Genomic DNA, 27,911 nt, shown 5'->3' with positions numbered 1-27,911 from the left:
AACACGTAAACATTGTTTTATTTGTGTAAAAATCTATATACAAGGAACGTTAGTGAGAGTCACTTCACATCACTGTGTACACGTCCGAATACATGGAGAAGACCGTCACTGGGAACACCGGTGGTGAAAGGTCCCTCCGAGCTGCTCCAATACTGGAAGATGGCAATACATCAAGGCGATGGTCCACGGAGTCTAACACTGTCTGCAATGGCCAGCAGGTAAAAGGACACTACATTCAGCTACAGCAGCAATAATCTACTGCTCCTTGTTATCAGCCATTGCAGGCTGCGGCTAGGCTGACTTGCAGCCTTATGGCCCTTTTATACAGGGCGACACTCAGGTAAATGACTGCACGAGCGCTGACGGCATTGCTAAGGTCGCTTACACCGAAAGACTGTGCGCTGGATCGCGGGCGTCTCGCCGAGTGCTTCCCCTTCTATGTGAAGGCAGGAGCGCTTACACTAAACGACAGGCCTGCGATCCAGTGATGGTCTTTAATTTGAGCGATAAACGCCTGTGAACAAAAAGTCAACGATTTTTGTGCATTTACACTGAAAGATTATCGCTCAAATTCATTCATTTGAATGAATTTTCATTGATAATCGTCCCATGTAAACGGCCCATTGGTGCTCACTCAGAGGAGTGGATTTAGTCTATGTATAAGGCCTTTTACACACGGGTGACAGCAATATCGCCGCAAGAAAACTGAAGTGATATCACGATTTTGTAGCTGGGATTTTCAAGGAGGAAGCACTGGCTGGGACTGGTTCTTGAGCGTCGAAGCACAGCCAATTAGAGCCAGCACTTGATGAACCAATCCCAACCATTCAATGCAATGGCTGTGATTGGTTCCCGAGTGCTGCGGCTTTGTCAATCACTGTAGCGCTCGATTAACTAATCGCAGCCAGCACTTCCTGGAGGCTGGGATTTTGAGCCCCTGACCAGGATACGCTGGCTTAAAACTACAAGCAAGTCTGCCAGACCGGCAGAGGAGACGTGCAGCGGAGCGGACAGCGCCTGTTAGGTGATGTATGTTTCTTTTTAAATGCAGATTGGCCTTATTTTAGGGCTTTTGCAGTAGGACTTCCTACTATAAAAGTTGCATCGCCCTGCATGAAACCCACGTCTTCGTGTGATGCAAGACAAAGGAAGGCTCTATAAGGAAACATGGGCTACAAAACCACAGACTGCAGCTGTATAGAGCGTGCCGCGATTTTGTATTCTTGCATTATAGCAGCCTACAAAACATCGCTAAGGTCACTGAACACATTGGATGGCATGGGCTTCACATACATGTGATTTGTAGTGCTGTCGCATGTGTGAAACCAGGCTTATGGACATATATTAATACACAGTATGCAGCAAAGATGCATGTAACCAGCATATTTTATGCACCAGACTGATAGTTGTGTAATTCACACCAGAACAGGACTCGCGTTTTTTTTCGTGTGCATGAAAACGCAGGTCTGAATGGCCCAGTATAAATCAATGGGCTTTCAGCCCTGCATATTATTGCCCTTTGGGCTCATTCAGATAGGCGTTATTTGTTTTCGGTATGTGAAATATCCAGCATTTCCACTGAATCAGACTGTGCCTATTTACTGCACATTGCATTTTCTGCACACGTATTATTTTTTTTAAATGTGGGTGAAAAACACAGGTCTTAATGCCCCAATGCAAATGAATGTGGTTTCAGGACTGTCTAACATGCAGTGCAAGTACACCCATGTGAAGGCGGCCTAAGGCCTCATGTCCAAGGGATAATTGTTATTTAAAATCCGCAGCGTTTTTCCTGCACGCAGATCCGCGCCCCGTAGGGATGCATTGGATGTCATTTTCCCTTCAGGCGTGGATTGCGTGTGCGGGAAAAAAAACGGGACATGTTCCATTTTCGTGCGGGTTTCCCGCGGGGATGGCTCCTGCAGGCTTCTATTGAAGCCGTCCGGATCTGCGGAACACCCGTACCTGAATTAAAACTTACCTGTCTGGGCGCTGCGGATCTTCCCTCCGTCGCGGCCGGATCTTCTTTCTTCGGCCGATGTGCCCGGCGCATGCGCGCGGCCCACTGCCGGCGTGCCGAATACATCCGCCGGGCCGAAGAAAGAAGATCCGGCCGCGATGGAGGGAAGATCCGCAGCGTCCGGACAGGTAAGTTTAATCTTATTTTCAGCCTCATGTCCGCGGGAAAGGAGGGACCCGCTGCGGGATTCTGCATGGAGAATATGCGGCAGGCCTGATTTTCCCCATGGACATGAGGCCTAAGGGTACTTTCACACAGGACAGAATCTCCCGCAGGACGCTATGGAATATCCTGCTGTCAAAATCTACAGTCTGAATGCAGATTTGATGCAGAATTGCCAGCAGCGTTCTGCCATTTTCAGTTCTGCATAAAAACCCGTACAGTAGATGTGCGTATTTTTTTAGCACCATATATAGCGCAGCGCCCTGTGAGTATTGCGTCTCGTCTGGATGTGCCCTAATGCTCCCGGTGATTTCAGCTCTAGCTGCAGCTTTCATAAAACTCCAGTTATTCAAGGTACTGGCCCTTTTAGAGAATACACCTGTAACGCCTCCTACACAATACTATCTCCGTTACAAATTGCTTTCGCGTTTCAGCAAACTGAGAAAAAAAAAGCAAATTCATTTTGGATAAAAAATAATGCAGAAGGGATTCTCAAACTTGATTAAAGTCGCAGGTTAAACATCACGGCCGGAGGCGAAAATCAACGAGGGAATCCGAAGCAGAACATCCGATAACAAGTTACACATAATGCTTAGGAAGGCCGACCTCACACGGGTGGTAGCGCATTTGCACTGCGTATTTTTTGTGTTTGTCGCACAAGCATGTCGTAATTGTGCGTGCAAAAAAAAAAAAAACAAACACGCAAGCATATGCTCACTGATTTAACGGGCAATTAAGTTCAATTAGTCTATGCGCTATGCTCGCGCACAATACACACAAAAATAGAACATGCTGCGTATTTTTTGCACGAATTGAATTCAAAACACGCTCATATGAACAAACCCACTGAAATCAATGGGTTCTATTCACTGCGTATTGTGTGCGCAAAGTTTGTGTGTGCAAAGTGATGCACAAATGCGTTTATGTGAATAAGCCCGAACTTTGTAAATCCTTTGCTTTACATCGTGCCTTATACTCCACTGCCATCCAAAGCTGCATGTTCTACTGGAATTAAAGGTCAAAGGGGGTGGGCACAGCAGATGGGTGCGGATTGGGCAAGCTATGGAGCCATGGGAGCACATGGTGATGTGGACGTGACCTGCAAAGTCTATGGTAAAACCCCTCGCAAATACAAGTAAAGAAAGAGGCAGTTTGGAAATGGATGAGCTGCTTCTATAGATAATGGCATTGTGGTCCAGTTAGCAGACACCAATGCCCTGATAAGGACAAGTCTTCAAATTAAAAAAGGAGTGGTACTTACTTGTCCTCTGCTGCGGGGATCCAGTGCTGCAGCCCCATTGTCTTCCTGATGATGTCATCGGAAGGCACCCGAGCGCTGCAGACTCTGACCACACTCCTGACAGCAGCTTTCACATCCTTGGCACCATGACGGCAGGAGTTCAAAACTGCGACGCTGCAGCGGTCAGGTGACTTCCCATGAGATCATTAACCACAGCAGGGCTACAGCGCTGTATCCACATGGCAGAAGACAAGAACTTTTCTTTTTATTTTAAAGGGCATGTACCAGAATTTCACGCTATTCCCTATCCACACAATAGGGAGTAACTTGGTTATCAAAGCGGCCACATTGTTGAGACTCATTTTTGTCTCTCGCCGCAAATTTTGAGATGTCAGTTTTTGCAAAGCGATAGCCCCCTGAAGTCAGTTTATCCTTCACTACATTGTCAGGAACCATTGGAGACCTGACACCTTATCGGCGGGTTTATGCTGTCTGAGCCAAGGGCAGCACGAACAATAAAGGGGTTGATGTAGCGCACCCCTGGATGTCTTAAGATGCATTCCACGGTGCCGATGTGGTGCAGAACTGCAGCATATTTCACCCCTTCAATTTAAACTGAATGGAAAGGGTGAAATCTGCAGACCCACACCAAAATCCCTGACAAAATGTGCACCATGCCCGCTACACCCACACCGTATGTCAATTTACATGTGGATTTTCCCTCACCATATACACAAGATTTCTTAAACCTCATCTGCATGGCTTGTACTATAAAAGCTGCATTTCTGCCCCGTATGGCGTACTATGAACACAAACCGTCACTAAAAAGTTTGTGAATTACCCCGACACTCTGATGTCCGGACTATACCCTAACGGCACATGGAAAGATCTGCATCAGGTTCTGCAGTGGGATCATAGCCTTAAGAATTTATTCCCATCATGTGAAATCCCATGGGCGTAAATACGCTCCAAATTACGCATGTAATACAGGGTGCATAGAACCCAATGATTTCAAGGGGTTTTATTCACATATACGTATTTTTCACACGCATGAATAGCATCATGTCCTATTTTGGTCCATATTACAGACAGGAATAGGCCATTACACGCAGTTGGCATGCTACATCACATTTACACTGGAAGTCAATGGTGGCTATTGCTATTTTTTTTTGCACGCATGAAAAACGGAATGCTCATGCAGACAAAAGAAATGCAACACGTACAGAATGCGCAGTGTATTCATGGACCAAACTCTACATACGCCGGTACGAGTGAACCCTAAGGCCAGCTTTAAACAAGCGTATTAGGGGCATATTTCTGCGCCCACAACATATGAGTGACATGGCCCAATTGCATTACAGAATATCGGTCATCAAATGTGCATTCGATCGGCTGACAGTGATCTATGGTGTGGGAAGGTTTTCTGACGCTGAAATACTGATGACCTATCCTGAGCATTAGGTGTCCCTGCTGATTAAAGATGCTGTGGCCTCTTCTCAGGTCTATGATGTCCCATTCATCGGTAACATGGCGTGAGAGTAGCTCAGTGCGATTATAGTGAATGGGATTCAGCTGCAATACCAGGAATAGCCACTATACTATGTATGGGTCTGTACCTGGTATGTAGTGAAGTGACAGCAGCGCTCACCAAGCAAGGCTGCACTTTAATAAACTGATTATCAGGGACCCCAAGCAGCACACCGCCACTCAACTACTGATGACCGCTCAAGTATATCATTGAAAATTTAGTGCAGAAAAACCCCGTTAAGGTTACGTTCACACGTTGCAAAAATGCTGCGTATCTGTTGCAGAATTTCCTCGGTGCTTTAATAGTAAACTTTTCCGTTGCGGAAAATCCACAGTATTCCCGCAACGTGTGAACGCACCGTAATAGAGGAGGCTACGAAATATCGTTAAGAGGAAGATCTCATACACACGTCTACAGTACCAAGCTCCATCTCAGCTTCCAAAGCCTCCGAGAAGTTGAGAAATCGGAGCTCCGAGGGAGATAGACATGCCCTGGGCTGTGACACAGATCATGCATGGATAAAAGCGCAGATCTTACTACGTTCTTATCCAGCAGCTGCTCGGTCTCAACGAAATACGTTTATGCAGCCTCCACGCGAGAGGCTCCAGGCAGGTCTAAAGCAAAGGATTCATAAAGTAACTCGCCCCACACAGGAGCAGAAAGAACCTCAATACTCTGCAGCCGCCGTCTTGCTGCCCAATCCCACCTGTATAGGCGCCACTCCACCGCTTTACCGTACAGTCCGTAGCAAACGTCCATCGTTACACAGGAGATAAAAATTTATAAACCACAACGATTTACAGACTGACAAGTCCTCACACCCCGCGAACAGGGGTCTTGCAAAATAAAGTCTTCACCCCCTTTCCAGTGGAAGGGGGTCATTCACTGTGCTCAAAAAAATACACTTTATATAAAAAACTAAAAGAACGAACTCCGGCGGCACGCCAGGCCGGTATATCCGTGTATACACCCATCAATGGAGAAATATCAGCAGAGGGATAAAGAGGAAACATCCTCCCCTGGAGAGGAAGACACTGGAATCATCCACACCACGAGCAGAGGAAGCGGCGGCGCATCCAACCAAGGGAAGAGGTAACACTGGATAGCGCAGGGGAAGCCATGCTGGTTAGGTCATCCAAAAGATTCCAATCATCGATGGGGGCTGGAGCAGGACTGTCATTAGTCATCAATGGTCGGCAGCCAGAAAGCCTGGAGCAAGAAAGACAGATGAGACGGACAATTACCAATCAACGCACAAGACGGACGGGCAAGCCATGTTGGGCTGCTTTCACATGAGGGTATTTATTTTTTAAGACCCTTTTTTATTTTATATAAAGATGGATGTCTCATTTTAGAAATGTTTTTCCAATACTGAAATATAAAATGCAGTACAAGCTGTGCAGGGATTTTGTGACCTTTTATTGCGCATTTTTGTTTCAAGTAACGCAGCGTGCTTTATGTAAGGGGTTAGTGCATGAGTTTTCCCAAAACCTTCAAGGGTGAAACAAGACATAAAAAAGGCCTGTTTAAAAAGAAAAAAATCTGCAAACCAAAATCCACACTAGTGGTGTGGATTTCGGTGCAGGTTTGCAGAGGATTTAACCCTTTCAATGGAAGGGTGAAGTCTGCTGGGGATTCACAGCATTTCTGCTACATGTGAATGTACCCTTTAGGATATGTTCAAACAGTGGAGTTTTTTGTGTGAATTCCACCTCTAAAGACTACGCAGGTGTAGGCTGCAGATCAGCGTGTGGATTTAGCCCTGTTCAATGGGAAAATCCTTGTACGGTACCCACATGAAGTAGTGACGGTTAATTTTTTTCCCCCCCACATGTGGATTTGAAATCCGCATGCAGAAAAAAACTTGCGCCATATACACAAGAACGTGGATTCCCTCTGAATATAATGGGGTGTTGATTCACCTGCTGAAGCTGCAAGGATTCCACAGCGAAAATCCCCTATGTGAACGAGCCCTTACACCAGTTTAACCCCCAAATGTAGCACTTAACATGCAGTATTTTGTGGCTATGTTGAAAAGCAAGGATACGCAACAGACCACAGTCCAAATGCTGAACTATATATTAATATATGGGATTCGAACACGTTTAGAAATATCGGATTGTGATGCGCATTCAGCATCTCTGGCTCCGTGGCTGAAAATATTCTGCCTTTTATTGCTTTACAAAAGCGCATAATACAATTAGGAGCCGCTCTCACCATTGCTGTAGATTATATCCCTCAATGTCCGTGCGCCAGCAGGATGACGTCTCGGAGGGCGCACATGTAGTGCATTGTGGGATTTGTAATATTCTGCCCATGCAGATGGCACCATCTTTACTGCACAGCATATTAAACCTCAAAAAAGGTATTCAAATTTCAGTATCCGATGTAGTTTATCCTGTTCACATCTAACTGCCTCCAGGATATGTCAATGGCAAAAAGATAAAAAAGTAAGCACGGCCGGAATACCCCTTTAATCTTGAGATAGTCTGTGCAATATTAATAAGATGCCATCTTTACTGTTGGTGTTCAGCTCAGATCTTCATCTGACTGCAGACCCCCAAGCAAGACCTTTTCTAAAACCAGTTGTCTACCCCATTATAAGAGTTAAGAATAATCCAAGCCGGTCCCATGTGGTACGTGACTGGGTCCTTACCATGTTAGAGCAGGCGCTGGCGAAAGTCATGAATTTGGGGTTGAACTGCAGGCAGGTGATGGGTCCGGTGTGTTTGCCGTCCAGCACAGCCACTTTCATGCCGCTTTCTCCATTCCATACATGGATCTTTCCATCTTCTGACCCTGTACAGATAAACATAAAACGCATTAGCGAGCCAGCCGAGGAGTGAGAAGATGGAAGATGCGGATTTGCCACTATCTTACCAATCATAATGAACTGCGAATCCGGAGTGAAGGAGCCTTCAAGAGTGACGCCTTTACTGTTGTTATACCCCTGCCAGAAAGATACAATCATCAATCGCCATCCTCTACCGTTAACCCCCACGATCTTCATTAATCATTCACTCCACCTACTCACCCCGAATGTGTGGAGCACAGCCCCCTTGAACGCATCCACAAGCCGCAGGAAGCCACTATTTGTCGCCAGCAGTATTAATTTACCATCGTTGCTGAATTTGAGGGACGTCCACTCACAGGTCCGGTCATAATTCATCTTGAAGGTGGCAAATGGACCCTGCAAGAAGTGGAAAAAATTACTAGTCACTAAGAACTTACTGAAGACTGGTGAGATTATGTTAGTTCTTACTAGCAGTGCGCTGGTGCCTCTTACGTTTTTGGGCATTTCTGCCATCTATGCATCAGGAATTCAAATCTATGCCAGACTATGTAGATTGGCGCTATAACTTACATTAGTTTACTAGCTTCAGGTTTAAATTGCAGTAAATGTAGCAAGTTGGGAGGGGTGTCTCTTGCCCTTTCCCAATAAAACCCAACCATTTTTCACCACTTTGGAAAACTGGCAGGGAAGAAAGAAGAATTCACAAATTATTGTGCAACTCTGGCATGCCGCATTATTTGCAACTCTTTTTTAGCCAACTGAATGTGCAAGCACGCAAATGTCCAGTTGTCACCCAGCGCAGATTTAAGGGGTTTTCAGGGCAAATATGTTCATTAATAGTTGATTGGCTGGAGGCACAGCTGTCATTAAAATCAATTAGCATCAGTGGTTACAGCATCAACTTCCACTCTGTACCTGTGTGTTGTGTACTGACAGTGGGTGCCCGATCAGCTAATTGGCCAGGGTTCTGAGCAGTGGATCCCAGGCGATCAACTATTGATGACCTATCCTGAAGATAGGTGATCAATAATATGTGTTAGGGAACCCTTTTAAACACAAAGACCATAAATGTTCCAGTCACCTACCTTATCGAAGGAACGCAGATCATAAAGCTTCACCGTCTCAGAATTCACCCCCGCTGCAAAAATAAGACCCTCGGGGTCAAAAGAACACACTGGCTTCCCCTGCAGGTGCATCAAACCCTGTATGAAGGGAAAGAAGGAGGCCATCAGCAAAACTGATACCAGAGGCGATATGGGAATAATGGGTAGACGACACAGACCTGACAGTTGGGAGAGCGAAGATCCCACAACCTGATTGTTTTATCCAAGGATCCGGAAATGAAGGCGTCATCCACAGGAGACATCGACAGAGCCACAACCCTGGAAAAAGTAACATCAAAGGATGTGAACCCATCAGACAGGACAGAGTGGGGGGTCCTTCATGATCAGAAGAGCCCACTGCATCTACAGGGAAATGATCACCAAGAAGTGACCCCAACCAGTGTTACTGGACAAGAGAGACAGGTCAGCGGGGAACTAAAGGAGGAAGAGATGCCCTTAGCATGTCAGGAATTTACATCTTTGCTTTGTTTTCACTCACCTTTTGCTGTGGCCAGGGAAATACCGGATGTATTTGTTATCATGAAGCGACAGGTATCGGATTGTATCTGCACGAGACAATTGCATAAGTTATCTGCTGACATCTGGAATTAATCATATAAAATGCAGTCACTGTGTACATACATTACTTATCCTGTACTGATTCTGAGTTACATGCTATATTATACTCCAGAGCTGCACTCACTATTCTGCTGGTGGAGTCACTGTGTACATACATTACTTATCCTGTACCGATCCTGAGTTCCATCCTGTATTATACTGCAGAGCTGCACTCACTATTCTGCTGGTGGGGTCACTGTATACATACATTACTTATCCTGTACTGATCCTGAGTTCCATCCTATATTATACTCTAGAGCTGCACTCACTATTCTGCTGGTGGAGTCACTGTGTACATACATTACTTATGTTCTGATCCTGAGTTACATCCTGCATTATACTGCAGAGCTGCACTCACTATTCTGCTGGTGGAGTCACTGTGTACATACATTACCTATCCCATATTATACTCCAGAGCTTCACTCACTATTCAGGGGGTTGAGTCACTGTGTACATACATAACTTATCCTGTACTGATCCTGAGTTACATCCTGTATTATACTCCAGACCTGCACTCACTATTCTGCTGGTGGAGTTACTGTATACATACATTACTTATCCTGTACTGATCCTCAATTCCATCTTGTATTATACTCTAGAGCTGCACTCACTATTCTGCCGGTGGAATCACTGTGTACATACATTACTTATTCTATATTATTATTCAGAGCTGCACTCACTATTCTGCCGGGGAATCACTGTGTACATACATTACTTATTCTATATTATTATTCAGAGCTGCACTCACTATTCTGCTGGTAGAGTCACTGTGTACATACATTACTTAGCCTGTACTGATCCTGAGTTACATCCTGTATTATACTCCAGAGCTGCACTCACTATTCTGCTGGTGGAGTCACTGTGTACATACATTATTTTTCTTGTACTGATCCTTAGTTACATGCTGTATTATACTCCAGAGCTGCACTCACTATTCTGCTGGTGGAGTCACTATGTACATGCATTACTTATCCTGTACTGATCCTGAGTCACATCAAGTATTATACTCCAGAGCTGCGCTCACTATTACAGAACTATAGCATTTGGTCAGTACATGTCTGTGACCAGTGAGCAAACGTTGTCGGTGCTTGTGCCGTGTCCCGGGCAAGGCAGTAGCCTGTACAGTTATCTCCAACCACGGGTGATGTCGTAGACCCTTAAACTGTACAAACAACTACCTCAGCTCGGATCCACGCCTCCGCTCTGCCGCCCGCCATGAGATTGATGGACGCCATCTCTGAAGACCATGAACTAACACTTAGGATACAGAAGAAGTGGAGAGTAATGCACAGGACTGTCGCCAGCGAGCGCGGCGGTGTCATACCATCAATCTTGTTGGAGCTGTAGACCACGGTGTTGGCGGCGTGCGTGTAGCGGATGAGGTCCACGCCGTACTTCTTACTGTATAATGTCCTCTTGGGCCTGCGGAGACGGAACAGAAGATGAAGCAAGAAAAGGACGGGGTAAAAGTAATCAAGTAGATTCCTCTTGCTGCTTCACAGCTGAAGTGTTGTTACAATGTATCCAGCGTAGACAACGCTATGGACCGCACATGGATACATTATCACAAACTTGTGTTGTTAGAGATGAGCGAACCTACTCGACCACGCCCCTTTTTCACCCGAGCGCGCCGATTTTCGAGTACTTCCGTACTCGGGTGAAAAGATTCAGGGGTCGCCGTGGGTGAGTGGGGGGTTGCAGCGAGGAGTGGGGGGTAGAGGGAGAGAGGGCTCCCCCCTGTTCCCCGCTGCTACCCCCCGCTCCGCCACGCCTCCCCCCGCCACCCCGAATCTTTTCACCCGAGTACGGAAGTACTCGAAAATCGCGGTGCTCGATCGAGTAATTACTTGAAACGAGTACGTTCCCTCATCTCTAGTTGTTGTGCATCTCACAAAAGACCGGACACACCGAAACGCTGCAAAGTCTGTCTTCCATTGCTCTACTCTACGGACTCATTCACATGGGCATTTCAGCCGTGTCCTTACACAACCGGACCGCGCTTACGCACACGATGTCACCGGCTCCCGCGTCTTTGTATGTGCAAAGACACTGCGTACGCAAAAAAAGTGCAAAAATCGCATTGATTTCGTTTGTAAATACGCAGGTTTCCTGCATCTTTACGCACGCCCACGATTTCAATGAGCTTTTACGGTACACGATACGCACCACGATAAGACACGCCGCGCATTTTGTCACTTGATCACACATTGTGTGAAAAAATACCAAATCAACAGCAGAAATCTCTGATTTAGCCACAGATTTACACAGATTCAGGCATCAATATTTGTGCATTTGGCGCGCAGGTTGTTTTGCACATCTATTCGCTACCTTTTATTAACACGTGCAAAAAACACCACCAAAAACCACAACAAGTCCTACCCCCATATTTTCAGTGTTTTTACGTGCTCCTATATAGCAGTGGGGACGAAATAGATGGGAACACTCAGAGCCCCCTCTGTGGGCACGCGCGATGTTACCCAGCACAGACGACGCTCGGGTAAAAGACTGCACGAACGCTGACGTCATGGCTGAGGTCGCTAGCGCATAGCGGTGTTCCCCAAGCAGACCGCCCCATTTACACGTGACGAGCTGTCGGCCAAACGACTTGTCGCAGTGATGCAGTGCTGTTACACAGGAGCGAGTATCGCTGAAGCGGGGCGCCCGGGGAGCGCTCTTCCTTCGGCCGCCTCCAGTCACAGTAAGTAGACAGTTGTCCATGGGACTGCGGGAATTCGAAGCGTGTAAATAGCCCTTTTTGCCGCTGGATTGCGGGTTTTTCGCTCAGCGGTTTACTTTCTATGTGAAGCAGGGGGCGTTTACACGGAACGAGAAGCCAGCGATTAGTTTGTATGCTGACTTTTAGAACTCGATTCATGCTCCGCGCCGTAGCGGCACGCAGAGCTGCCCCCACGCCCACCGGTGTAAGCCCTGAATGTCAGCGATTACAAAATGCGAACAAATAGCGACAATCGTCATGTAAACATGGCGTACTACGGATTTTTTAAAAGGCACAATTTGCAGTGAATAGAGCCCGTTGATTTCTGGGCGTTCGCTCACTTGTGTGTAAAAGTCACCTGAAAAAACACGCAGCGCGTCCCATTTAGGTCATAGAAGCGACCGGGCCGCGGAAATACGTAATTGTGCATCAAAATAATTGGCCGCTCTGCGCATTTTTTGGTGTGCATAAATACGTTGCATATTTACGAGCCAAAATTCAAAGGAACGGGCGATTGGCGATGCGGAATGTGCCGTGTATTCACGGACTGAAAACCGCCCACGCCCCTAAGAGATCATTCGCACCGGTATATACAACGCCTGTGAAGGGCGGGCTGCGTTCACTGCGTTCTTTCGTGCGGGCTGCGTTATTTTGCGTATGTGTATTTCTACTTTATCCGTGCGACATTTATTTTTCACAACAACACAAGTCGGTCCATCTGAAGAGATTATAACAATGGCGCAGCCGGTCCAGATCTCTTTACAATCACTGCGCTCGCTGCCGCGGTCCGCCCCGTATTAGCCCTGCGCCGATCGCACTCACTTCCCCTCCTGGCAGTCGTACAGCACGATGGAGTCGTCGTCGCTGCTGGAGATCACCGTCTCTCCGGTCGGACTGAAGTCGAAGCAGTTGATTTTATCCGAATTCTCCCGGAAAACTTTGGCCACACGGAAACTTCGTAAGACGTTGTCGGTTAACTTCATGGCGCCCCGAGGCGGGGAGACGCCCCCAGAAAGGTCCAGAAGGAAAAATGGGGCACGACCGTTAAAGGGGCAAAGCAAGAATCCGAGGGCCAGGAAGGGGTTAACCAACAGTTATGGTCACCCGGAGTGACGGCCCCTCCTGCTGCCGGGTGCTGCTCAGGGCGATATCACACCCATGGATAAGACGTGACACAAATCCGGGTCATTGGCTGCGGGATGAGGCGGCGCCGCGGTAGGCACAGACAAGGCAGCTCAGGTCTCCGGTCACCGGGCGCTCGGAGCTGATGCGGCTCAGATTTGGCGCCTCTCGGCCGCACTCATTGTCTCCGCCATGTTGATCCAGGAATAGGGGGCGGAGCCAGGTTCTCCCAGGCGCTCACATAGTAGAGCGATTCCTATTGGCTGTAATTCTGTGACGTAAGACGCAAATATCATGAAACGTCCTGACCTAAAAGCCTACTGGTCGGAAAAAACGCCATATTGTGTGTGGCATGGTCACCTTAGGCTTTTCACGTGTGTCGTTACCTGAACGCCTAGTGGCTAGAGAGGCGCCATATTGTGTGTGGCATGGTCCCCTAAGGCTATCACGCGTGTCGTTAACGGAACGCATATTACGGAACACCTAGTGGTTGCCATATTGTGTGTGGCATGCTCTCTTCATTCTTTCACGTGTGAGTGTTATGGGTATTGGGGGTTGGGTAGAATGATATCAGGCGTGCACAAGGTTTCTTATCACCCTTTAGTGTTCACTTTCACCCTAAAGTCAAAACTTCTACAAGGAGTGATATAATCTAAGATGCTCTAATATAATGATTGCTTATTATACTCTAATCATATGCCCTGTACTGAGATTTTATCCCCCTTGCAGCCATTAAGCTTTTACAGTGATTATATTGGTACATTTAGAGGAGCAAGAGACATCGATCACAAGCTAAAATGTTTCTACACAAATGCACAGAGCATGGGAAACAAACAAGGAGAATTGGAGATCCTAACAGAGGAAGAGAAATATGATGTCATAAGAGTTATCGGACCACACCGGTACCGATCTGATCATCACGGAAACGTGGGGGATGATACACATGATTGGAATACAAGGCCTGAAGGATACAACTTGTTTATAAGAAACACCTAATAAAAGGGGAGGAGGTATCTCTGCGTTGTATGTTAGGAAAACATTAATCTCTACAGAGATTCAAGCTTCAGAGAGCATTGTAGTTCTGTAGAAACTGTTTGGGTAAGAATACAAGGAGAGAACAACGGAAAGGACACCATTGTGGGCATTTACTATAGGCCACGACAATGGGTGGAATTGAGCTAAGCAGCACATGTGAAAAAGACTTGGGTATACTAATTGATTATAGACTGAACATGAGTCAACAAAGTGATGCAGCAGCCAAAAAGGCAAAAACACAATTCAGGGATGTATTAAGAGAAGCATAGAGGTCATGACGTGAGGTCATTATCCCCCTCTACTCTTCCTAAGTCAGACCTCATCTGGAATACTGTGTCCAGTTCTGGGCACCCCACTTTAAAAAAAAGACCGATAAACTGTAGCAAGTTCAGAGAAGAATTACCAAGATGGTGAGCGGTCTGCAAATCATGTCCTATGAAGAACTTAATAGCTGTTTACAGATATCTGAAGGGCTGTCACAGTGCAGAGGGATCAGTCCTATTCTCATCTGTACAAGGAAAGACCAGAAGCAATGGGATGAAACTGAAAGGGAGGAGACACAGATTAGATATTAGAAAAAACCTTCTGACAGTGAGGGTGATCAATGAGTGGAACAGGTTACCACAGGAGGTGGTGCGTTCTTCAATGGAAGTGTTCAAGCAAAGGCTGGAAAGGCATCTGTCTGGGATGATTGAGTGAATCCTGCACCAAGCAGGGGGTTGGACCCGATGACCCTGGAGGTCCCTTCCAACTATAGCATTATATGGTTCTCTGATTGCTGTGATTTTTTCTTCATGTGGACCATGTGAGAGCTGGGGGATTGGCCAGAGAGGGTATTAAAGGTGTTTGCTAGCTCTTCAAGGTTGATGATAAATCATTAGTTGCCGATCAGTGGGGATTGGGCTGATCAGCTGTTTGCCGGGTTGGTGTCGCCCTGTAAGGAGCAGGAAGCAGATGATTCCATACATCATGCAATGGCCTGGTGGGGTATTCTCACTAACTGGAGTGGGAATCCAATCCGAATGGCAGCAGACACACTTAGGTGCAATAAAACAGGTTTTTTCTTTATTCCATCCTCAGTAGATTACACGCAATGGCCGAAACGTTGCGTGTAATCTACTGAGGATGGAATAAAGAAAAAACCTGTTTTATTGCACTTAAAGGGGTTGTCCCGCGATGACAAGTTAAGTTAAACACTTCTGTATGGCCATATACATGCACTTTGTAGTATACATCGTGCATGAAATATGTGCCATACAGAAGTTATATACTCACCTTCCCTGCGCTGGCGTCCCCGTCTCAATGGTGCCGTCTAATTTCAGCGTCTAATCGCCCGATTAGACGCGTTTGCGCAGAAGGGTCTTCTCCCTTCTGGTCGGTCTGGGCACGAGCAGCGTTCTGGCTCCGCCCCCTTCTAAGCGTCATCGCGTAGCTCCGCCCCGTCACGTGTGCCGATTCCAGCCAATCAGGAGGCTGGAATAGGCAATGGACCGCACAGAGCCCACGGTGCACCATGGGAAAAGACCCGCGGTGCATCGTGGGTGAAGATACCGGCGGCCATCTTGGATGAAAAGAAGGAAGAAGTTGCAGAGAAGGGATTCGGGTAAGTAAATTTTTTTTAAAATTTCAACACATCCCTTGGGTTTGTCCTGCGCTGAACGGGGGGTCTATGCAAAAAAAAAAAAACCCGTTTCGGCGCGGGACAACCCCTTTAAGTGTGTCTGCTGCCATTCGTATTGGATTTTGTGATTTGTGACAGTGGAAGATTGGAATCCATCTTCCGGAAGTGGCTGTGCAGTGAAAACCTCCCCAGGTGCAAGGGTACAATATTGGTGCTGCAGGCGTTTGAATTGAACTAATTGGAGTGGGAGCAGCGCCTGCAATACTATGCTGAGCCGCAACGCAATATACGAGCTAACTATAGACACTCTGCAGCAAATTTCGCACCGTGTGAACATAGCTTAGAAACCTCTGAAAATGTTTAGACACACATAAAATAATAAACTTTGTAGCATACTTCCCATGCCGCCATCTTCTGGGTCTCCATCACTCGTTATTTGTTCGGCTGCATCATGAAGTGTCAATGTTAGTGATCACATGACCATGGCGGACAACTCTTTCAAAGCTCTCCATCTATCCCCTTATGTCACGTGCCCCGATCATCTGCTGAGGGGTCCGAAAACGTCACCATGCAGCCGTATAGCATATGTAGTTCACTGTAAAATCTCTTTGTCCAGCGGCTCCAATCACCTTTTTTGTTTCACCTTACAGATGTCCTATTGGGGTCTCCCTTAATTCTCAGCACCTTCCCTCCGGCCCTGAACCCCCACCCCTCCCCCACAAGGGTTCCTGAGCAAACATTTACTAATCATTAATGTGAGGTGAAAGTTTTGGCCGTAAACAAAGTCCTGGACTTTAATCGCCGCTGCGTGAGATCCTCGTGTCCTGCATATGAAGAATAGGGGGAAGACCCAATGACTGCACAGTAATAGCGGAAACTCCGAGCCGCAGATATTCAGAGGAGGCGAGAAGGTAACCTAGAGACTTCATCTATCACTGAGACTACTCTCCGCAGACCCCAGCGCCAGTCCCCGGACCCCCAGACTCTTAAGGGGGTTTCTCACTAATGACTTCTATCCAAAGGGAAGGGAATACATGTCTGATCCCTGAGAGATTGACCCCCAAGAATTCTGAGAACAGCGCCCCCAAATGCCCCATATAAATGGAGTTGTGATACACATGCTCAACCGCTGCTCCATTCACTTTTATGGGATGGAGGGAAATTCCCATAGAAGTGAATGGAGCGGCAGTCAGCCGGGTGCAATATTCTATGGGGCACAGTGATCAGACATTTATCCCTTATCCTATGAATGGAGGATCGATGTCTTTAGTGGGAAAACCCCTTAGTGACGCAGCCTGGTGTGGACCTAATGTTTTAGGGATTTTTATCTTCCATTTTCAAAAGCTATAACTTTTTAATTTTTCGGTCAACATGGCCGTATGAGGACTTGTTATTTGCGCGTCAAACTGTTTTGATTTGTACCATTTTGTGGGGACTTATAATGTATGACTTATTAATTTTGCCTTGAGGAGGGCAGGGAGAAAAAACACATCAATTCTGCTTTTTTTTAATGGCATGATACATTTTTTCAAGTTTTTTTAACTTTTGCACAGTATTAGGCTGCTTTCATATCTGCGTTGGAACCTCCGTCCAGAGGTTCCATCACAGATACGGCACAAAATACCGGAAGAAATAGCGCCGCATGCAGTTGAGTGGAAACCAAAGCGACCCCATTATAGTCAATAGGGTCCGTTCGGCGCTGTTCGGTTCCATCCCAACGCAGATCTGTTCGACCAGGGGATTCCACTTTCCTGCTACCTGAATGGAGCATGAAAACGTAACCCCAACACAGATGTGAAAGCAGCCTAACCCTTTTTTAGAAAATTTTTTTTTTTTGCATCGCAGCAAATAACTTTTTTTTACTTTTCCATTGACAGAGCTCTGTCAGGGCTTGTTTTTTGCGTGACAAGCTGTAGTTTTTATTGGTACCACATTTTGGGGCACATATGGCTTTTTTGATCACTTTTATTACATTTTTCAGGAGGTGTAATGAATGAAAAAAGCATTTTTGCTCCGTTTTTCAGCTTTTTAATTTTACAGCTTTTGCCATGCAGGATAAAAAGTGTGTTACAGTTTATTGTATGGGACGTTACAGATGCAGCGATAATAAACGTGTTTTTTTAATGTTTTTTTTAAAACTATTTTTATAAGAAGAGTAAAGGCTAGAGATGAGCGAGTAGTGCCTTAGTCGAGTATCTGCCCGCTCGTCTCTAAAGATTTGGCTGCCGGCGACGGGCGGAGAGCGACGGGGAAGAGCGAGGAGGAACGGAGGGGAGATCTCTCTCTCCCTCTCTCCCCCCCTGCTCACTCCAGCAACTCACCTGTCACCCCGCGCCGGCAGCCGAATCTTTAAAGACGAGCGGGCAGATACTCGACTAAGGCACTACTCACTCGAGTATGCTCGCTCATCCCTAGTAAAGGCCCTTCTGCTGATGATTAGGCATGAATGCCCGCTTGCCCCATGAGCAGCCCATGTGACTCTGCTAGTGATCAGCCAACGAAAGAGCAAACACTACAATTGTATTAGCGGTCCTCTGACGCATGTAATGGCACCAGAGAGCACCAGTCAACGTGCTTTATTGTTGATTGGCACTTGTTAAACAGGTTTACCCGGTCCAAATACAAATGACCACCACAATATATGGCGCTGCATTTTCACTCCAGCAGCATACGGGCACGGCCAGACCAGTAAGATGAAGAGAAGAGAGTGTCTATTTGTACAAGGTGCCAGAGGTGCCCCGAGGCTTTCTGCTGCCTGAGGCAAAGTGTGAAATGGCACGTCCCTCTCCTTGCAAAATAGAGATAATAGTGAATTCCAAAATGGTCCCAGTAGTAACACTGACCCCTATAGTGGTCCCAGTAGCAAAAGTGACCCCAATAGTGGACCCAGTAGCAATACTATCCCCATTAGTAGCCCCAATAGTAATAGTGAAACCCATAGTGACCTTATAGTGATCCCATTAGTTAAAGTAACCCACATACTGGCCCCAGTAATAATAGTGCCCCTGGTAGTGGCTCCGGTAGTAACAGTGACCAACATAGTGGCCCAGCAGTAATAGTGTTGACGTTAATGACCTCAGTAGTAATACTGCCTCGTTAGTAGCCCCAATAGTAATGCCCATAGTAGTTGCAATAGCAAAAATTAACCCCTATAGTGGCTGCAGTAGTAATAGTGACCCTCATAGTGGTTCCAGTAGCAAAAGTGAACCCCATGAAGGCCGCAGTAGTAAAAGTGTCCTCCTTAGTAGTACCAGTTTTAATAGTGACACCCCCACCTCCCATTGTGGCAATAGTAGCAAAAGCTAGTGGACCTCCTGTTGGACAGTAACCCAATGTCGTCAAGCATTTAACTCCATCTGTAGCTCACGTCCAGCGGCTGCTGCTAATGTAAGCAGGCTGTGAACGCTGACCTGCATTTTCATGCAGAAATGCAGAAGCTGGGAATGTGGGAGTCAGGACAGTCCGCTACGGACGGAGGGAGTTAAATGCATGATTGATGTGTTGGGTTGTTGCCACCGGCCTTTAAGCGTACCTGCTGTGTCGGTGACTTACTGGCCAGTTGGCAACCCACCACAATCCCTCTGTGGCCCTGAAGACTGCCACCTGAAGCGACAGACTCAATTTGCCTCATGGTAGGGGCGTCCCTGAAGGTTCCAGTCAGGATCTGGAAGTCCAAATATTTGGTCCTTGACTTCTAACTATGATTGAGACCAGTAGCTTTCGACCAAATCTTGTGCATGAGGGACAGTCGTTACACTTAAACCTCTGCATCTCCAAAGCCTCAAACAAATGCGTTTTGTCAAAGTATTCCTTTAATAATTGAGTCAATATTTTGGAGCTTTTTTTTTTTTTTGCTAAAAATTGGATTGAGATGATTTGATCCGATTTAGCAAAAACAAGCCCGAGTTTATCACCCAGCTGATTATGACAAGCAACACTACTCAGGACCTCTCATTGAGGAGTCAACCCCAAATTCATAACTCCATGGAGCTTCCAATGACGTTTTGACCCCCAACTCTCCCCATGTTTCATCTGTTCCTGATGTTGGGTCAGCCTCAACTGTAGGATCAACCTCAACTCCCCCCACCATGACTGCGGAGCGTCCATGGAAGCATTGATCTCTTTCTTCCTTTCTTTCCCCATTACTTATGTCCTATGTCTCTCAGAAGGATCTAGCTGGCCCTGATAATTACATTTGGCCCTCTGGGCTATATATGAGCTTGGACTTTAAATCACCAGGATTATTACTGATCTCTCTCCGCAGTTGACTGATGTCCCTCTATGGCCAGACTATTACGAGTCCGTATAAGACGCATCTTCTCCTGCCAATCACACAGGCCTATTGGGAACATGGCGACCCTACAGGATGATGCCCAACGTATATTTTTGAGGGCTGTGTCAGCTGTATTACCACCCCGCATGTTACGGAAAGCTCTGACTGTCAGGGATACCGCCGGCTTCTCTGTCCTGGAGTGCGGTGGGAAGACATTTTCCCTGAAGAAGAACCTCTACCTGGTGGGGTTTGGAAAGGCCGTTCTGGGAATGGCGGCTGCAGTGGAACAGATTGTTGGAAACCATTTGGTAGAGGGAGTGATCAGCATCCCCCAAGGCATGGAGGAGAGCCTCAAGCTTGCTGGAAAGAGGTAATCACACAACCACAGAAGTGCAATTCATGTCACGTGGTTGTCGGCCATACATATAAAGTATTAACCCCTTCCTGCTGCAGCCATTTTTTTTCTTATTCTCATTTTTTTCCTGCCCACTTTCAAAAAATCATGCTGTTTTTATTTTTCTGGGTACATGTCTACGTGAAAATGAAAAAACATTGATTTAATAATTTTTGGGATTGTTTTGCTGTTCTCGGAGCAGTAAAATGGCATGTAATCCATATTCTGTGAGTTAGTACAATTATGAAAATAGCAAATTTATAGAGGTTTTAGAGGCAGTACTACTTAAAAAAATAAGAAATCTTTAAAAAACTGTTTTTTGTCTCCTGACCCGTATAACTTGTGTTTTGCAAAGTGACCTGTAGTTTTTATTGGTACTTTGGCGTACATATGACTTTTTGATCGCTTTTTATTTAAAAAGTCTCAGTCTGCAGAGCCTGCTCCATACACAGACACCTGACATGCACTATACATGTATGACGCGTGTCTTGAAGAGGTTAAAGGGGTGGTGCCAAGTTTTCATTGGGCAGAAAAGGTGGCAAAATGGTCATAACCTTGTATATACACATTGACTAACCTGGTCAATAAATTATCGACACATCTGAGTGTTGCTGCCTGGTTGACAATTTGTGATGAAACTACAGCAGGACGTATCCATGGGCAACCTTGAGCAAACAGCCAGGGTAGGCGTTAGTGGGGGGGTAAAGATTGGGTGACTGGTGTCCTTCTGTAACCGCTTTTTCATTGAAAAGCATCTTTTTTTGCACTTTTAGCAATCAGTAACTTAAAACAACACCTTTAAGAATGATATACCATAGTATCGGGTTATACGGTATATAGGATTAATCTCCATAAACAGAGCTGCATTCTCTATTCTGCAGCTTCGGATCTCAACTCTCCCAGCATCCCCTGCATGTTCAGTGTCTGCGCAGGGCTTCTCATGATTTGCATTCTGTATTACAATGTCTTTGCTCCTATAGATCTTAGTAAGTGGAGATGTCGGGATAGCATTGCACACTGTATATACAGGTGTGTGAGGTGGCTCCATGGCTCATGGTGTCTTTTCTGTGTCTGCAGCGACATGCTGCTGAGTCCGGAGTCCAGGATCCGTGTGATGGAGGGAGCTGCAAACAACCTGCCAGATGAGGCGTCCATGAGGGCGGCAGCAGAAATTCAGAGACTGGCGGAAAAGCTGGAGGAGAAGCATTTACTGCTTGTGCTGATCTCAGGTGAAAGGGGAATCTGTGACCCCACGCACTACAGTCCCCGATTCCTAAGGCCGGTTTTACATTTGCATCGGAATCTCTGTCACAGATCGGGCTCAGAATAATGTCCAAAAGCCGGGCAGCTGGTCTGAGACAGAACCAATCCACCGCAAGGAATCCCCTTTCCTGCTCCCTGAATGGAGCAGGAAAGCGGAACCTTAGCACAGATGTGAAACCACCCTAAGGACTCAGTTTTAAAATCCCTGCCTGCTGAAAGGGCTGTATCTGATTGGCTGAGCGCTCAGCCAATCGCAGGCAGCGCTCAGCCATTCATTGAATTTGCATAATTCCACACCAAAAATCACAGGTCTAACTGCAGATTTTGATGCAGAATTACGAGCAGGTTTTGAGTCATTTTCAATTCCACATCAAAATTTGCAGGTATCTTGCTGATTTTGGTGCAGAATTTACTGCGGTGCATCATACGGCCTATTCCATCCCGTGTGAAAGGTCCCTTAAGAGGGAGTTTTATTCCTCAATATCATGTTACAGTCATAGCACTCATTCTCAAGGGTATATTTTTTGTCCGTATTATGAGCCGGCGCTGGGTTAGCCAATCATTGAATGGCTGTGATTGGTTGACCCAATGCCGGTTTTCATTGGCTGATGCGGTGCTGGATTAACCAATCAGAGCATTAGCTTGCTGGAAGCGAGGTATTCAAGCTGTGCTTCCAGGAAAAAATGCTCTGTCAGGGTGGAGGAGGACACTATAGCCTGCAACAGCGCCGCAGGCCATCGCAAGGATCGGAACGCCGTTGGTAGGTGAGTATTATACCCTTTCCCAAGCCTCAGCTTGCAAGCAGGCTCGTAACCCAAGTTTTTGCTCTTAAATCAGAGCAAGTCAAGAAGCTTGCAAACTGAGGCATTTGAAAGTCGAGGCACCATTGTATATTTACCTTTTTCCCCTATGGGGGACTTGAACCTTCAATCTTATGATCGCTCAGATGATACACTGCAGTACTTTTGTATTTCTGTGTATTATCTGCATTCTTTGTGATTACAAGCCACGGCAATCCATCGGGCACTCCACGATTGGATGGTCGAGGGCCGATGACATTACAGAGGAAGTTCGCTCCCTATGTTAACTTTGTGCATGTCACAATCAACATTGATTGCGGCGTACCAGGGGTAAACAATGGGGATTGGAGTTCTCTGTGATCCCCACCATGGCAGCAGGCCCCCAGCTGTCAGCAACAGCCAGCTCCTGCTGAGGATGGTGTGTGCTCAGCTACTACTAAATGCCATACATATATGACATTTTGCGGTATCCTGTCCCCTCCCATGATGTACATGTACAACATGGAGCGGGAAGGGGTTAAGAATTTGACAGTGACTTGCATGGTTTCTATCTATAGGTGGCCCTAGAGAGACAATTTTACTCCTTTAACAGGGAAGGTAATTTGCATATCTTAGCCAGGATGCATTGCCTGTAAGACTGTTGGATCTCCACAACAAGAATAAGTACCTTCCAGCCCTCTTCCTAGCATCGAGGTTATCGGTATATGGTCCGGGATCATTCTCCGCCATTTTTTTTCTCGTTGCAGGTGGCGGCTCAGCCCTTCTGCCAGCGCCCGTGCCTCCCCTTACACTGCAGGATAAGCAGGCAATAACCAAGCTGCTAGCTCTTAAAGGGGCAACTATACAGGAACTGAACACAATCCGCAGAGGCCTGTCACAGCTGAAGGGCGGAGGCCTGTCCAGGGCAGCTTACCCAGCGCAGGTCAGTACGAGGAACGACAGCCTGTATCTCGCTCTATGGCAGTGACGGCCATGAGATAGTAATTAGACCTGCTTTAATGAGTATTTACAGGACTGTATAAGTAGCAGCTTCCCAATCACTTTATCTCTTCCTGCAGAGCGGTGCTGGGCCATAAGGGCGGCTTCACATGGGTATATGAGCAATTGCACACACTTCAGCGCAACGCATTCTACTTTTTGTGCACGCAGGGCATGTTTATTTCTGCACGGGAGATGAACGTGTCCCGATTTAAATGTCAATTTAGCCAAATGAGGTCCAGATTTGTTCTTCTCTCACAGATGTGCACAGTGCATTGCGCATTTTCGCGCACAATGAACTCCTCCCACAGCGCACAAGAATAGAGGAGGTTCTATAAAATAAGGAAATGAGAAGGAACCTATTGAGATCATTGTTCTTGCATTGCATCGCACTCTTGTGCACCTCACATGCTGTCTAATGATTTTGCAGCCCCATTGAAAACAATTGGCGAGGCGTTCCAAGGGAACGCTCAAAGATAAGACAAGAGTTTTAAAAATGGGGTTTATATTCATGCGAGATAACGGCATTTAGCAACGCACAAATCTTGCACGATTTTCTCGGCTATGTGAAAGCCAGAGAAGAGATCTTGAGATGCTTTTCAGTTATCATGGTAGCCCTGAGCCATCTGAAGCTCCCCAGGGCTGCCACATATCTATGCCTATTAGAATGCTGGCAGAAATACCATATACTGCAATACTCAAATATTTCAGTATATGGTATAAGTATTCATACGATTCAAGTTCAAGTCTCCTATGAGAAGTAAAAAAAAATAGAAATAGATTTTAAAAAGTCTATTATTGTAAAAAAAAACAGATATTAAAAGTTTAACCCCCACCCTTTCCTGCATTTATAATAAAAAGTTCAAAACAAAAAACCCCAAACATAAACATATTTGGTATCGCCACTTCAATAAAAATACAATTTAGCAAAACAGCAATTTAGCATTAATCCTGTACAGTGAACCTCATGAGAAAAAAATATACGCGACGCCAGAATCGCGTGTTTTCGTCACCCCGTCTCCAAGAAAAATTTTTTATAAAAAGCGATCAAAAAGTCCCAACATCGTAGCAACATGAACTAGTGAACACCCCACAAAAACAGAGCCCTCACACAACCCCGTTGACAAACAAGTAAACATATATATATTTTTTCAGATATTTTATTTTTCAACAGTAGTACAACAAAAAAAAACCTCTACATTTTGTATCGTTGTGATCGCACCGACCCACGGAATAAAGTTATTTCATTTTTTGCTGCAGCTTATACACCGTAAAAAATAAGACACCCTCCGCCCAAAGATGGCGGAATTGTAGTTTTTTTTTCCCATTCCACTCCATTTAGAAATGTTTAAGTTTTTTTCAGTACATTATATGGTACATGAAATAGCACAATTGAAAAACAAAACTTGTCCCGCAAAAAACAGCAAGTCCTTAGACAGCGGCGTCAATAGAAAAATAAGAGAGGTACGATTTTTTGAAAATATTGAGGAAACACAAAAAATGGAAAAAAGGCGGATCTTTAAGGGGTTAAAAAGAATGTTCCCATTCACTGACAGCAAGCAAGGCACCTTGAAAATTGTGAACAATTTAAATACAAAGTATATTAGGCAGTTGCAGAATACAGACTTTTCAGACCATCACTGACACTCTCGTCTTCCTCATCCAGGTGGTCAGTCTGATCCTGTCCGACGTCATCAGAGATGACCTAGAGGTTATCGCCAGCGGCCCCACCGTCTGCAGCGCTTACAGAGCAGAAGACTGTCTGCAGATACTGAGTAAATACGGTGTGAGGGGATCTGTACCATCTGACGTAGAGGACATCTTGCTCTCTAGACCGCGGGTGGAGCCATCGCAGAATCCTGACCATGTTCACAACTTTCTCATTGGCTCCAACCTCATCGCCCTCCGCGAGGCCGAGCAGGAGTCCCAGAAGTTGGGGTACATGACCTCACTCCTCTCTGCTGCCATCAGTGGCGATGTTAAGGTGGTCTCCCACTTTTTTGCCCTTTTGGCTGAGCTGATCTGCTCCTATCTCATGTCGAACCCTCAGAGCCAGGAGCTAGAAGAGAAGATCCTGACCCTGGTCTCCTCAATGGACATTCCTGACCTCAACGTTGCTGACCGTCTCCAGGAAATGAAGGAGGCCAGGGGTGCAGATGCCATCTGTGTGCTTTGCGGAGGGGAAACCACAGTTCAAGTGCAGGGGAAAGGCAAAGGAGGAAGAAACCAGGAGCTGGCATTGCGGGTGGCTGCAGAGTGGCATCAGTCCCTGGCTGGCATGCAGGGCTGTGAGGTCATGTTCCTCAGTGGGGGCACAGATGGACAGGACGGCCCCACACAAGCTGCTGGCGCTGTCTCCTACCCCCAGCTGGTGGCTCAGACACAGCAGTGTGGTCTAGATGTGGAGGCCTTCCTTACCGCCAGTGACTCCTACAGCTTCTTCAGTCAGTTTCAAAACGGCAAACGTCTCCTGGTGACTGGATTAACCGGGACCAATGTGATGGACGTGCAGATCCTGTTGGTCCGAAGGCAAAAGGGTCAATAATGAATTTTCAAAGCACGTTGGTAATTCTACCATATCGCATACTCCAGTCATATCCACAGCTGCAGTCACAATTCTGCTGTTGCATCTTGTCTTATACTCTGGTTGCATCCAGAGCTGCATGCAGTGTTCCCTGGCTGATGGACTCACATCTGTACACTGCCACCTAGTGGTGTCTTGTCTATGAAAAGCATGTATTGCTGATGTGGGAGAGATCATGTATGCACCTGGCGTTGAACAATAGTAGTGCATTATGGGAGATCTAAGCTTTTAGGTATTTTACAGCTGTGGATGGCGACATTCCCCACAGTCTTGGCTCACACATTCCGGTAGAAATATAATTCTGCCATTGACGCTCCAATAGCAGAAATGAGGTCATGATGTTTAGCTTTACAGCAGGCAGAAAAGTGAGATCCTTTTTGATCACCAGTCTGGAGTGTAGCCTGTTGCGCTGACATCTAGTGATTGATGTAAAAACTGCAATGTTTTATCGTTTGTTTTTACAATGAGAGACACAATAAAGAAAAAAACTAAAAGCCAAGAACTGTGTCACTTTCTGGGTCCCTTATAAGCCTGAGGTCTAATTCAGCCACACTAAGTCAGTATTATACCATCTGACAACTGTGGGGTCGGACTCAGTGGCACTAAGGACTGTCTGCATTATACTGACATGCCAAACGTCTTGGGACAAGAACTAATATCGTGTAGTACTCCCTGCAGCCCAGTGAAGTGCAGCAACTCGATGCAGCATTGATGCCACAAGTTGATAGATGTCTGTAGGGATGTTGAGACATCTAGATAGCCTTCACAGCTCCGGGGTATTTGTAGCTGCAGGACCTCAGGGGTGAATGGCCCCTCCACATCATCCCATAAATGCTAGATTGGGCTCATGTTGGGTGAACATGCAGGCTGCGCCATTCAGAGGAACTCTCCAGAATGCTCCACCACGAGCCCGCACAGTGCCTGGTTGACAACTGGGTCCATAGCTTCACATGGTATGTTATGAATAGGACCTACTGATTTCAGCGGGTTCGTTCACATGTGCAGATTTTTCTCCAATGATTTTTATTGAGTACAAAAGGTTCCATGCAAACAAGATGAACCCATTTGTTACAAAAGATACATATTTATGCTTACATTCATGGCATAATCCAAGGTGAACGGGAAAACTGCAGATTTTTCACGCAATGTTTAATTTTTGTAAAAAAAATACACAGCATTTCCTATTTTGCTGCGTATTTTGTGCTGCAATAGGCCATTGAATTGAATGGGATGGCATAAATATGCAGGGACCCAATGGGCCCTTCTGCGTACTTGTGACGTGTGCAGGAGCAGGTGAAATACGCAGGCAAATGCGATTTTCAGTTGCGTAAATACACAGCGTACTTACATGACCAAAACCTGCATGCGCCCATGTGAATAAGACCTTAGGCCACTCTCACACATCCGTTTTTTACCGCAGTATAACGCTCCCATTAATTTCAATGGGGCCTCGCAGACATCAAGCACCGTGATTTTCAAGCGCTGTCTGCTCTATTTTTTCGCGTTTAGCACACCTCATCGCCCACCACAATGATGGGGTGCACTGAAAACCCTGCGGCCAAAAACAAAAGTAAAATCGCAGGAAAACGCTGCGATCAAAATCGTGGCATTTTACCGAGCGCCTGTGTGAGAGCGGCCTTAGAGATAGGTTTGAAGCGCA

General features: G+C 46.2%; 2 protein-coding genes across 2 annotated transcripts; one reads left to right on the top strand and one right to left on the bottom strand.

The window, feature by feature from the left end:
* WDR82 (WD repeat domain 82) lies at nt 1-13,521 on the bottom strand. The gene is made up of 9 exons (XM_066596927.1): nt 13,004-13,521; nt 10,790-10,887; nt 9,347-9,413; nt 9,027-9,126; nt 8,830-8,946; nt 7,985-8,140; nt 7,831-7,900; nt 7,607-7,749; nt 1-6,159 (listed from the first exon to the last, which is right to left on the bottom strand). The coding sequence occupies exons 1-9, from the start codon at nt 13,162-13,164 to the stop codon at nt 6,130-6,132; spliced, it is 942 nt and encodes a 313-aa protein (XP_066453024.1). The 5' UTR covers nt 13,165-13,521; the 3' UTR covers nt 1-6,129.
* Nucleotides 13,522-13,751: 230 nt separating this feature from the next.
* On the top strand, nt 13,752-26,753 carry GLYCTK (glycerate kinase). Its single transcript, XM_066596926.1, has 6 exons — nt 13,752-13,835; nt 16,610-16,870; nt 20,224-20,602; nt 21,704-21,855; nt 23,436-23,611; nt 25,334-26,753. The coding sequence occupies exons 3-6, from the start codon at nt 20,241-20,243 to the stop codon at nt 26,210-26,212; spliced, it is 1,569 nt and encodes a 522-aa protein (XP_066453023.1). The 5' UTR covers nt 13,752-13,835; nt 16,610-16,870; nt 20,224-20,240; the 3' UTR covers nt 26,213-26,753.
* Nucleotides 26,754-27,911: the final 1,158 nt, after the last annotated feature.

Source organism: Eleutherodactylus coqui, chromosome 3 (genome assembly GCF_035609145.1).
Source record: "Eleutherodactylus coqui strain aEleCoq1 chromosome 3, aEleCoq1.hap1, whole genome shotgun sequence".
Lineage (NCBI taxonomy): Eukaryota > Metazoa > Chordata > Amphibia > Anura > Eleutherodactylidae > Eleutherodactylus > Eleutherodactylus coqui.
Note: the sequence above shows the minus strand (reverse complement) of the source record. Positions and strands in the feature narration are given on the sequence as shown.